At 30.6% G+C, this 12,856-nt stretch overlaps 2 protein-coding genes across 3 annotated transcripts; both read left to right on the forward strand.

Moving 5' to 3' along the window:
- The first annotated feature begins 410 nt into the window (after positions 1-410).
- On the forward strand, positions 411-5,642 carry LOC109802322 (uncharacterized). Of its 2 annotated transcripts, XR_002240092.3 has the most exons (8): positions 411-592; positions 1,725-2,060; positions 2,152-2,245; positions 2,695-2,816; positions 2,993-3,142; positions 4,344-4,433; positions 4,642-4,768; positions 5,300-5,642. XR_002240092.3 is itself a non-coding variant. In XM_020363640.3 (7 exons), the coding sequence occupies exons 2-7, from the start codon at positions 1,740-1,742 to the stop codon at positions 5,348-5,350; spliced, it is 828 nt and encodes a 275-aa protein (XP_020219229.2). In that variant the 5' UTR covers positions 413-592; positions 1,725-1,739; the 3' UTR covers positions 5,351-5,642. The 2 variants fall into 2 exon arrangements, 1 of the variants encoding a protein (XP_020219229.2); XM_020363640.3 differs by lacking the exon at positions 4,642-4,768 and having other exon boundaries at positions 413-592.
- Positions 5,643-7,512: 1,870 nt separating this feature from the next.
- Positions 7,513-8,206, forward strand: LOC109802886 (NAD(P)H-quinone oxidoreductase subunit S, chloroplastic). The gene has a single exon (XM_020364296.3). The coding sequence runs from the start codon at positions 7,568-7,570 to the stop codon at positions 8,018-8,020; it is 453 nt and encodes a 150-aa protein (XP_020219885.1). The 5' UTR covers positions 7,513-7,567; the 3' UTR covers positions 8,021-8,206.
- The last annotated feature ends 4,650 nt before the right edge of the window (positions 8,207-12,856 follow it).

Here is a 12,856-nt window from a genome sequence, read left to right on the forward strand (position 1 = left end):
TTATTTTAAAATTATAATAATTACTTATAAAAATAATACTTATTTTTATTTATATAAGTACGAAATGTCTTGACAAACTTGTATAATAACTTCGTGTTTTGCATAGATTTCAATATAATTTTAACATAAATAAATTTGATAAATAAAAAAAGAAAAAAGAGAGTGTCACATAAAAATTAATAACATTGCGATGTATAACCGTGCATTATAGTTTGGAATTTGGATGTTGATAGAGAAAAAAAAAATAAAGAAAGAAAGAGAAATAACAAAAGAGAAATATTGTCATTCTTAATTAACATGTGTGAAAATATTTTCTCCTTTTAATTTTAATCTAAGACAAGAAGTAGTAAAAGTTAAAAGTTTGTTTGAAAACATTCTTTAGTTATATTCATTTTTGTTCCTTTATTTTAAGTGGAAACCGGCAACTACCTTACCTTCTCAATTGAACGTTTGGTGCACTTTTTCCGTTTTTTCCACTTCACTTGCATCTTCCGCGACAAACCCTACCCACGAGAGAGTACTGGAATCACCACCTTGTAGGTTCCATTCACATACCCATTAAACCATTTCAACGCATTTTCATAAGCGCGAGGTAAAGGTTTCACCTTTCTCTTACATTTCATCAATCTGTTCCGTTTCCTTCAAATTCTGTGGCAACTTCTATAGAGGGTCTAAAAGTAAATGAGTATCCATAATTTTTTGGTTTTGTTATTTGGTTGAGGAAAATATTTGATACCCGGTGGAATTTGTGTTCCTGAGAATGTGATCATTGGTTTATGATGTTGGTGTTTGTTTCATTTCTTTCATCCTTTTTTCAGGGTTGCCAAAAATATCGTTGTTTGGTCTTTTATCTGGAGCTGAATAGTAATGAAAAGTCACAATAGTTGTTTGCATTCCTTGAGAGATATAAATGTATCTTCTTTTTTTTTTTGGATGGGGGGGGGGGTGGGGGGTAACTATGTCATTGGTGCAAAGTGTTGGAGATTTCACATCAATATCACCATAAAAGTGTATATAAGTGGGAGCAATCTACACCTTACTAGTTGGTTTTTTGTAAAAGGGTATGTTCAAAATTTACTTTCGTAAGATGATACCATAATCTATTCTAGCGATATTGGGATATTGGGCCTATCATGTGGTGCTATCGAACCACCTGCAAATGTTCATTCCTGCAAATCTCATGCTTGAGATGTGTAGTCCTTGGTGTGAAGGGAGTGTGTTAGAGATCTCAAACCAACTAGTGATATAGCCATAAAAATGTGTATAAGTAGAGAACAATCTTAGTTTACAAGTCGGTCTTGTAAGGTTAAGTTAAGCTTAAAATCCCATTTTTTTTAAGACTAAGTATCCATTGGGAAAACTAATCTTCGTCAGGGAACTTGACTAATCACCTTTAGAAAGGTCTCCCTTCCCAACTACATTTTCTTCATTTACTAGACTTGAACCCAAACCTTAGTTAATGGAATTAAGCTCAGTACTACTTGGATCAGCGACTTGTTCGTAGATATAAATGTATTTGAAAATGTTGTAGATTGTTTTGACATTTAGAGTTTTCAGCATTTCCTTCAGAGAATGTTATTAGATCTCAATTTTCCAGCCTTGGTTTCTAATTTCACTATGAAAAATTAGACTAAGGCATGTCTGCAGTAGTTGCACTAGAATAAGGGGTTCTATTGTTCTTTTGGAGCTAATGTTTTTATTTGTGTACCTTTCTTCTTGTCTAGTTTGTGGTTGAAGAGATGTTGATTGGTCACGCAGATCACACATCGGAGACTAGATCATTCAAGGATCAGATATTTTCAGTTCCTGTGTCTGAATCAGGCGATGATGAAGAGGAAGATTTCTTGGAAGAGATACTATATTCAGCATCCTTTGAAGAGCTTGCAAGCAATAGTGTTAAATATGACACAGTCATATGGCTTGCTATATCATTACTTCTGGTTTTGGCTTGGGGAGTTGGCCTTATTATGTTGCTTTACCTTCCCATCAGGAGATATGTGCTTCAAAAGGACTTGTCTTCCCGCAGATTATATGTTACACATACTGAAGTGGTTTACAAGGTATATATGAATTGTTCTGCACGATTGTGATGTTGCTATATGAGTTTTGATATGGAAAGTGATATTTTGTTCCCTTTCTCCCTTGGTCAAGGTATCAAGGCCTTCTTTTATACCATTTTGGGGGACTGTAACAATTGAGAGGCGCGTACCTCTTTCTCTGGTGATTGATATTATTATTGAACAAGGTACTGATGCTGGCATACCAGAATGTTTTCTTGTGCCCTATTTTAAAATAATTCCATTTACCTTCTTGTTTAGTTTCTATTATTGCAAAGAGTTATGAAGTGTTCTTCCAGCACATGGTTTATATTTTAGTCTGATTGAATGGGCTGATATCAATCCTTTTCTGTACTTTGTATACTTTTTAAATCTAACAATAATAAGCGATGAGATTAGGTTTATATATTTTTGTTGCTGTAGACTAACAGTTTAACCCATCAAAAATTTTCCTCATAAATTTTGAGTTTTATTTCCTTCAAAAATGAAAGGGACATGGAGTTGTGACTGGCTAAAAACTACTCACTAAATACACATAACAAAACACATTTTAGGTTGCGCATAAAACCTTAACTACATGATGTTTGTTATATCTTATACTTTTTCTTTGACTAAATTTCCTCATTTTTTTTTCCAGGTTGCCTGCAGTCTATATATGGTATCCATACTTTTCGAGTTGAAAGCATTGCACATGGAAAAGCTGCTCCTGTAGATGAACTACAAGTTCAGGGGGTTTCTGACCCTTCTCTTTTAAGAAAGGTGAAACAAAATGTGTTTCGTAATATGATTCTTTATATTTTTGGAGACTGAGATTTTAATCTTTTATATCATTCTTTACATTTACACTGTAGGGGTTCTTTTAACATTATACTACTAACTGCTAAGTACTAACAAAGGGGATGTCATCATCTTAAAATGCTTCAATTGTTTTGCAGATGATTATAACAGAGGCTTCAAAGGTTGCGCAAGATGGGGGTAAAAGTGGGAAGCTTGCTGCTCCAAGCACAGATTTGGAAAACATGGCTCGTATGCCAGCCGCAACTGATGGATCATTTGTTTTGAGATCACCATCAAAAAGTTTGAAGGTATGGACCTCCTGTCATGCATTCTGACAAAGAGTCACTTTTAATAACTGAAGGGATTGAATGAATGCAGAAAATGTTTGAACAATTTAATTCTAAGAGCCATACAAAAAAATAACCTGGTCTCTCTCTATATATATATGTGTGTGTGCATGCACACATGGACCATTAGTAAGTTGGTAGTTAGCTGTGTGATCTTGAGCTGGTCTTTGTAAGAAGCATGTTTACGTTTTTATGAAACTATTTGAATAATTAGTTTTGTAGGTTGAGTTGAGTTGAAGGTGATGAGAAGCATTCCTGGCTTCTGAATTTCTTAATATTACATACTTAGCTGCGGTCTATTATCATTTTGGCAACGCAAATTTAAATAGAGCCTCGGAAAGAAAACAGCTGCTTTATCACGGAAGGAAAAATTACATATAGGGAAAATTGTAACTGTTGCTATTCAATTCGGTAAATTTGTTTGGCTGGGTTAACAGTTTAAATCATTATGGCCCATGAAACCTGATCAAAATGTCAGACTGGTCTTTTTATTTGCTTGGCAACTGTAGGACAAATCTCGTCTTGATTTGGTTCTTGAAAGGCACAGAAAGTCCTACCTCCGTCATAATATATAAGAAAGATTCTTTTCACTTTACTGTTTATCCCTTTTCATAAGACTCTTTTCTAATTGTATCGTATTAATTATTTTTTGTCCTATAATACCCTTAAGAAAGATTAAATTAAAAATCCTCAAGGGTAATTTTGGAAAAAAACAGTTAAAAGGGTGTAAAAAGGTATTATACACATGAATAGAGGTAGTAGTTACTTATCTATGCACAAACACGTTTAAAGAAAACAAATCCATGTGCACCTACTAGAAGGGAAAACGAGAGTCAAAACATTTTCAAAATATTGGAGAACAGTATTACAGTCATACTTTTATTTGTTTAATTGCTCGTGTGATCTTATAAAAATTTGGTACAACTTTGGTTTGGTGGTCGATTTGAAAGTTGTTGATAATGATTAGCTTTGAGCCTTTGACAGAAATGAAATTATGACAGTTTTTTTGTTATTCATCATCTTGACATTGACATAAGTATGGTAACTTAAATCATTCTAATATGTTGCTGTTGAAAATCAAGCCACCAATAAGATGGCGATAGTATCAGATGCATTGCTTAAATTTCACCCATGTAAACCTTTATTTTACACTCATCTGCAGATGACAAGCTCGCCCCATACTTCGCTAGAGCGCAGAGTGGGCGGAGGATATCTTCTCAATAAACTTGAAGAAGTCAATAAATCAGTAAAGGTTTGTATCTTCACTTGATAATGCATGGATTCTATGGAAAATCTTCCAATATTTGTCTCTCTCATGTCTCAACTAGTTGACACCTGAATTTCTTTAGGTCCGTTTCCTTGTGATTTCGTTTTCTGTTTTCATTTTTTGTTTTCACTTTTCAATTATAAAATTGCTACCTTGTTTTTAATTTATTTCCTGTTTGTAATAATTTGTACAGGAAACTTGGAATACAATATTTGTCTTTTATGCTTCCTATACAAATCCCTGAAAAAAGGAAACAAATTGAAAATAAGGTGTCCGTATTGTAATTAAAAAATGAAAACAGGGAAATGAAAACACGAGAGGTAGTTTCTTCTTGCTCTATGGCACCAGACCTTAACCGTTTCTTTTGAAATTTTCTGTATTCATTAACCATTTCAAATTTATTTCACTGTCTCATTGGATCTATTTGAGTAAACTTCTCTAGAAACACTTCTAGAAGGGAAAAATAGGAAGGAAAACTAAAAGTAGTTTCTCTATAAACTAAAACTAGCTTATGCATAAGTTAATTTATGTAAGTTTTTTCCTATTGACTTTTCTAAAATCTTATTTTTAACTTATGATTAATTTTACCTTATGGAGAAACTAATTTTGATTTTCCTTGCAAATTTTTTCTCCAATAAGTGCTTTTGGAGAAGTTTATCCAAACTTGTCCATTGAATCAATTTCTGTTATATGCCTCTCTCACAAGTCACCACTGTCATGAGCGATTGTTTGTCGACAGTTACCCAACAGAACGGCACACATAGGAACTGCACTATTTAATTCAGTTTTTTGACTATTTGCATTCATATTAGCTGACTTTTTTTTTTATTATCTGTATTTAATATAACCAGAGACTTGAGATGCTTATTGAGAAGTCGCACGCTTCTTCCTCTGGCAGCTGAAGGTACCATAGTTTAGCACTGCAAGATTTGAATTCAAAGGAGTTTCCAACTTAATAGTACCTTATTTATAACTAAGGAAATAGTAAATAAGGATGATGTGATTATCTTTGTGCTACTGAGTCACTATTATGATTGACTCTAGAGAATCCTGGCTGAGGATTGTAGATGTTTAGTCAGTTTAGAATCTCAAAATGTGATTGCATTATTTGTTTTTATTAGTTTCTTCCATTGTCTGTTATCTGTTTTGAATTTCAATTGTATATAACCCAATTGGTATATTTCTTTGCCAAAAGTCTCTATTTTTTTTCTTCTTCCATATAACTAAATCACCTTAAGCCAGATTCTATATATTCTTTTCAATGGGGGGCTCGCTGCATTTTCCCTTCTATTACTTTCATCTCATCTTGTGTTTATACTAAGCATGATATTGATAATATATATATATAGGATTTGATTCTTTCTTATAAAACTCGTATCCCCACATCATTCACTTCACGTGATGGATACATATGGTAATGGAATACACATTTTTGTACAGATCAAAAACTTTGGATGGAGTAAAACTTAACACTTATACCTCTCTTGTCAAATGGCTTCATTTTTTCGAAATTCAAACCGGTTATAATTGAAAGTGTGGGAATTCGCCCACTCTTGCTGTGAACACTAGTTGACATGGTGTGAGAAAGTACCATATAAATATATTATAGACTTCCAATTCATCCAATTTGTACGTGGAGCCACTGTCATTATACTAAGAATCAGATTATCATATAACATTTTTATAAAGTTGTTTTTCCTTTCATTCTCTTCATAAATTTTCTTTTACGTAAAATCTTGAAATTCTTATTTTCCTCAAAATATTAGTAGATTTATTTTACTCAACTTATGAGCCAAAACATCAAATTTCACTCAAAGATAAACAATCTCAAAATTTATTTCTTTAAACCCTAATATATGGCATTTTATAAAATGGATAAAATTTTAAGAAGTTTTTACCAAATTGTTTTTATTTATTTATAATTATCTTATATCCAATTCCATCATAAACTCAAATACGTGAATAGAAAAATGAGAATTTGAGGGGTTTTTTAGGAAGGAAAAAAATGAACAAGCGGGCCAAGATTTTAAATAATAAAACTAAATCAAAATAACTCTTACCCTAATACGTTTTGTCACTTTTATTTTAAAACATAGGACTTGTTTGACCAATTCTTTTGGTCTAAGAGTTGTATGGTTTGTTCTGATACATGTTTTGGTGGCTACCTGATCTACTTTCACTATTACTATGAATATGGGAATTTGATTTTCTAAGGTACACTACGAACCCTTTTCATTTTATTACATCTACCCTTTTCATTTAATAAACTCAACTATCAATATGATATGTTTGGATGAAAATTTTTACAAATTTAAGAGATTTGAAATTCTTGATATTTGAATTACTTTAATTTCATGATTTATCATTTTTAAAATATTTTATTTGGATAAGTCAATTTAAATTTTAAATTGTTAATTTGGATATGATAATTTAATTTCAGCATGATAAAATTGATTTTAAAAATATATTTATATGTTGAGATTTTTAAATTAAATTTTATAAGAATAAATATTATCCAATTTTTAAGTATTTAATCATTTTAAAAATTAATATTAGATAATATTTAATAATTTTAAAAATATTTTTGAATATCTAATAATTAAAAACATGAAGATATAAGAGATAAGATAAAAATATATAAGTAAAATAAGAAGAAGAAAAAATATGAAAAATTTTAATTTTTTATTTTTTATTTTTTGAAAAATTTAAAATTTTACTATTATAAGAAATTTTACAAATGTTTAAATTTTAAATTCTTTTAAAATTTTTCATTTACATAAAGTATTTCACCTCAAAAAATTTAAAAATTTTCAAACAAATAAATTACTCAATTTAAATTTTTGTCTACCTTCATCATTAATTTTTAAAATAAAATAAAGTTGTTCGAATCTACTCTGTTTTTTTATTTATAAAAATATAAATGAACATTGTAGTTTTCAAGATAGTGCAGCTCAAATCATTGACAGCCACCTATTGCATGTCATATATGTACGACATTAATCTGTGGTTACAATTAAACGATGAAACTGTTCATTAAATTTCCTTTACAAAAAAGATAGGGACTAACTAAACTATACATAATATTATCCAATACACATCACATAGAGGTTTAAAGAAGAATGGCTTCTTTTGCTACTCTTCATGGCCTTCACAACACCCCTCTTCCACGATCTCAATTCCTAGGCCAAGATCACCACTTCCCTCTCAAGCCACCACCTTCCACAGTGCATCATCACAGAACAACACCACCACGTGCCAAGTTCAACATGTTGGAATTCTTGGGGGGAAGAGGACTGTGCAACGGGGAAAAGGGTCTTCAGCAGGAGCTGAAGAAGCAAGTTGTTGTGGATCCACCACCTTCATCAGAAGAAGTGGCATCAAGTGGAAAAGAGCAAGAAGATGAAGGTGGTGAAGGTGTTAAGGTTCCAGATGATGGTTTTGAGAAAGAAATGATGGGGCTAACTGGGGGGTTTCCTGGGGGTGAGAAAGGGTTGATAAAGTTCATTGAGAAAAACCCTCCTCCAAAACCACCTACTGCTTTAACCATTTCAGTTTTAGAGAAGGCTTTGTGAAAAATCAAAGCAAATCTTCAATTTTTTTTTCTTCTAATCATATTATTGGTCACAGTTACTTTTAGTAGAGTCTCTTTTCTCGATCAGAATTTTTTATATACCGGATTCGAATTTTGATTAAAGAGACTGAGATGACGAGTTGTAGAACATTTCCTATAATATATCTGCCATCATGAATTTTGACAATTCAAACAGTTTTGCTATCTTATCTCCCCATTTTCTCAGAATGTTGTATGGAGAGTTTAATAAATATTAAACTGTTTTCATTTCGATTCATCATAAGTATTTATGCATAGCATCATAACTAACAATTTAATGCTTCTAATCACTTGTGTCTCAATTTCAAAGTCCAAAGTTAAATCGCTTACAAAATTGTTATCTTCTGTTTTTATTATGTTGTTCATCTTGGACATTTTCTTTCTTTTAGTCGAGTAAAGTTACAAGTTAATTCTCATCTCTTCCTCAAGGACCATTGATTTTGGTCAAAATAGCATTCAAAGGATTTTGCTTTTTTCATTGTATAACATCAATTTGGTGTTATTGTCAGCACAGGTTAACTTTTGAATTACTGGAGAATTAATTTTAATGTGAAAAGAGTATATTATACAAGAGAAAAATTAATGTAATAATTTTTCTACGACTAATTTAATTTGCAAAATCTTTCCAAGAACAAAATGGGGATTTATTCTAAATCATAATTATTTTTGGAACAAGATTAATCATAATTTTCTGTTTGAACCATTTGCTCATTCAATTATTGCTGATTAGAATGAATGCCGCATCACTTGAAATGGGGATTGAAAGTTTAAGGCATCTTTGGTCAGTTTTTTTAATCTCCGAAAATAAGAAAATATCTCGCTGATTTTTAAAAGTAAGATGATAAGAAACACAGTTAGTCAATTTTGATGAATCATAGCCACAGAAAAAGAATGTGCCTAACTCAGAACATGTGCTTGATTAAAGGCAGCCACACAATGAAATTGCATCAACATCCTTATTGGAAACAATGTTCTTTCTTTCTGTTTTTTTGTTTATTAATTATGTTAAGTTAAAGAATATATTTTATTGATGATTCATCTCTGCTAGAAAATTTGACCAATTAATTTTAGTATTTTTTTTTAACTACAATATACTTATTCATAAAATTCAACTTTAACACCTTACATGAAAGAATCAAATTCAATTCTGACACTAATGACTTGTTGGTTAAACAGTGTTGTTTTTGGCCAATAAAAAGGGGTCTAATTCCTTCCATTGTTAAGCTTATGAAGAGAATGATGAATTATCATCACTTGCTACTAACGATGCATGAGTTTCAAATGCACAATTTGATCTAGCATGAAGACTTAGGATTTTTGTCTCAAGAAAACTTGATGTGATCATATGAGGGGTTTTTTTTGTGGCTCCCTTAGTCTTGCTATGGGTACGTGTGTGAATGAAATGGAGCAAAGGTAGTTGTCCTGATATGAAGTTCTGGTGTGGAATCTAAATCTCTTGTCTGGAAATTGTCCTTATTCTGTTCACCACAAGTGTGTGTGAAAACGGGTCCTATGTTTATTTTATCTATTTTGTAGGATTGTCCAAGATAAGGGTTATCCACTTATCCCGTGTCTCTGGAATAAAACAAGCTTTTGTTGGATGTGGGTGCAAGTTAGAATTTGTTCAATTTTTAATCTAAAATTGATTACATCTATAGTTAATTACTTAATTTCATAAAATATGATAATTATAGACTATACATGTTTAGTTCAAATATTTGATTTTCATACAGGATATCTTTAACCAATGGTCGAAGATTAACTCTTTTCAAAATATAGAGAAATCACATGGTAGGTTTTGTTTTTCTCAATAAAATTTTTTCATACACCGGATCAAGAATCAAATTTCTCACATCATACTTAAAAGACTTAACCATTTACTATTAAATATGTTGGACCTTGTTGGTTGGTTTTGTCTAAATAAAACATTTAAATTTGGATTTAGTATTTTTATGCTTTTAAGATTTTAAATGTACTTATATTGGATTTTCTATTTATTTGTCACTTTTGCCTAATACTCTTAACTAAATTTAATGTAAAAAATAACAAAGACATCACTAAATAAATGTTTATATAAACTTCTCTATAAATAATTTTTGGAGAAGAAAATAAAATAAAAAAATAAAATATATTTCATTGAAAGTTAAAATTAATTTATATATAAATTAATTTATAAAAACTCTTTTATATTAACTTCTTTAAAATTGATTTTAATTTACAGAAAAGTCAATTATAGTTTATGGACAAATCTTTTTTTTTTTAATTTTCTTATAAGTGTTTACAAAGAAATGTATCAAAATATATCCTAGGAGATATACCATTGTTCAAAGCTCTATTACATCATTTTTTTTTATCAAGATAAAAAATAATAGTGACAACAATGAGAAATTTTCTTTCGATGAATGATTTAGGTGAAATATTATATGTATTGAGACTCAAGATCTATAGAGACAAATCGTTGAAGTTACTTAGCCTTAGTCAAAGAGCATATATTGATATTGACAAAGTGCTTAAACACTTTAATGTGCACTATTTCAAGAGGGGTTTTTTACTTATATCACATGTCGTAAATAACTATCAAAGGGAGAATCCCTTACCCCATTAGATATCAATGACAAGGTAGTGTAACAAGATCAATCACGTTTCACAAGAACAGTCATCACACAATACTCATTGATAAATGTCAATTTTACCTATATGACTTAACTTTTTTGACACTTATTTATCTAGTTTTGGAAGAAATTTGTGTTATGCCTATAAACTATTACAAATTCAAAAGAATTATGTAAATTAGTTAATTTATAAAGAGTTTATGAAAATTTTACTTAAACTCTTGTTTTGTATCTTGTAGGATTCAATGAAGACCTAAAGTCTTAAAAAACTCCAGTTTGCTTGGGTGTTTGGAAAAAGGGTTAAGCCCTTTTGAAAGAGTTAAACCCTTTTAAAAGGGTTAAACTCTTTTGAAAGAGTTGAGCCCTTTTAAAAGGGCTGAGTCATTTCTAAAAGGTTGAGCCCTTTAGAGATAAAGAGTGAGATTTGAAGCAAAGGTTAAATCGTTCAGTCATTTGGAAAGGGTTGAGCAGATTGGCTCTAGAGGGATGCAAAATTTTGGTTTCCTAAGGGCTCAACAGATTCCTAAGGGCTTAACTAATGGAGTTCTTTCACCATGAAGAATTATCCAAACTACTTAGCCGTTTGGGAACAATTGAGCGACTTACTCTCTCTCTTCCATATTTTTATTTTTTTATTTTGTTGAGCCTATATAAGGACTTAGGGGGGAAAACAAAGAAATAACCACAAAGACATGTGCAAAAATCAGAGAGAAAGCAAGAAGTCCAATAATTAACTGGGAATGAGGGTTCTAGGATCTTTTTTTCTTTCTTCTATACCTTCTCCATGTATTTTGGATTAACTCTCATCACCATGAATGAATGATCTTTTCTTTTTGTTGGGGTTGAATGTAATCCATCAAACTCTCATGTACTTCTTTCGATTATATATATATATATATATATATATGTGCGTGTGTGTGTGTGTGATCTATTATTTAGTGTTCTTAATGCTAAGGTGACTTCATCACTCATATTTGATATTTGATTTGGGTTTTGGTTGGAAAAAATTTTCTGAATCTTGTTTTGAAGCAAATCACCTAATAACTCTAAATACTAAGAATAGATTTGGAGTTATTAGTTGAACAAGTTCTCAAACTTAATTCAAGGTTTCTAACTAGATGAACAAACAAATCGCTTATTGAGTTAGACTCCTTGAAATTTCAAAATGTAGGAATTGATTTGGAATGATATTAATGAACTTAATGAACATTGGATGACATAAATCATATGTATGTGGTCTTAGGAGAACATAAGAGTGAAATTGGTGAAACTCAATCCCAACAAATTTACATACTATTATCTTTCAAATTTACTCTACTTTGCTTGTTAGCTTTTATAATTGCAATATTAAAGTGATAAACATCACACTTATAATATTTGTCAATGTTTCTATTTCAAGCTTTTATTAGGATAATAAAAATTATAAATATCTTCTAAGGCCCTGAGGTTTAACAACCCATATTTAATTTTTATACTATAGTAATTTGATGCGTTTACCTCAAAATGTCATTAAAATCATGGTTCACAACAACGTTCATCACACAATATACATTCACACACGTAGTGCAATGAACATGAACTACAATGTGCATATGCATGTAGTGTTAGTCAAATATATATATATATATATATATATATATATATATATATATATATATATATATATATATATATATAAACATTTATGTATTCATTTGCCGATTTACATGACTCTCACAGGATCCACACACAACGATTTGTTAATATGCATATGATGCATGTCACACAAGATCCAATACAATATCATGTTATAACAATACATATTCACAACTTATTAATTTGCCATCACATGACCCTTACAAGATTCACGCACAACTATTTGCCAATACCAATACCAATACCATTTAACATCATTTACAACAATCATACCTCACAATATCATAAACACATAACTTGCACATATATTATTCCTTGGAAAAGATAACCAACACACACACAAGACATTATAGCACACAAAAGTCATATGTTCACGGTTAAAATGCACAATGTTTTCAATGTCACCTGATAACACCTCAAGATAGAACCATTATGAAATCATTTAATCATATGTTAACACCTCAATCATAATCATCAAGAGATCAACATCAAACTAAGCATTTATATTAATAACTTAATTAGTCTAATAACATTATCGATATCACACATTA

Source organism: Cajanus cajan, chromosome 4, assembly GCF_000230855.2.
Source record: "Cajanus cajan strain Asha chromosome 4, NIPB_CcT2T_4, whole genome shotgun sequence".
NCBI lineage: Eukaryota > Viridiplantae > Streptophyta > Magnoliopsida > Fabales > Fabaceae > Cajanus > Cajanus cajan.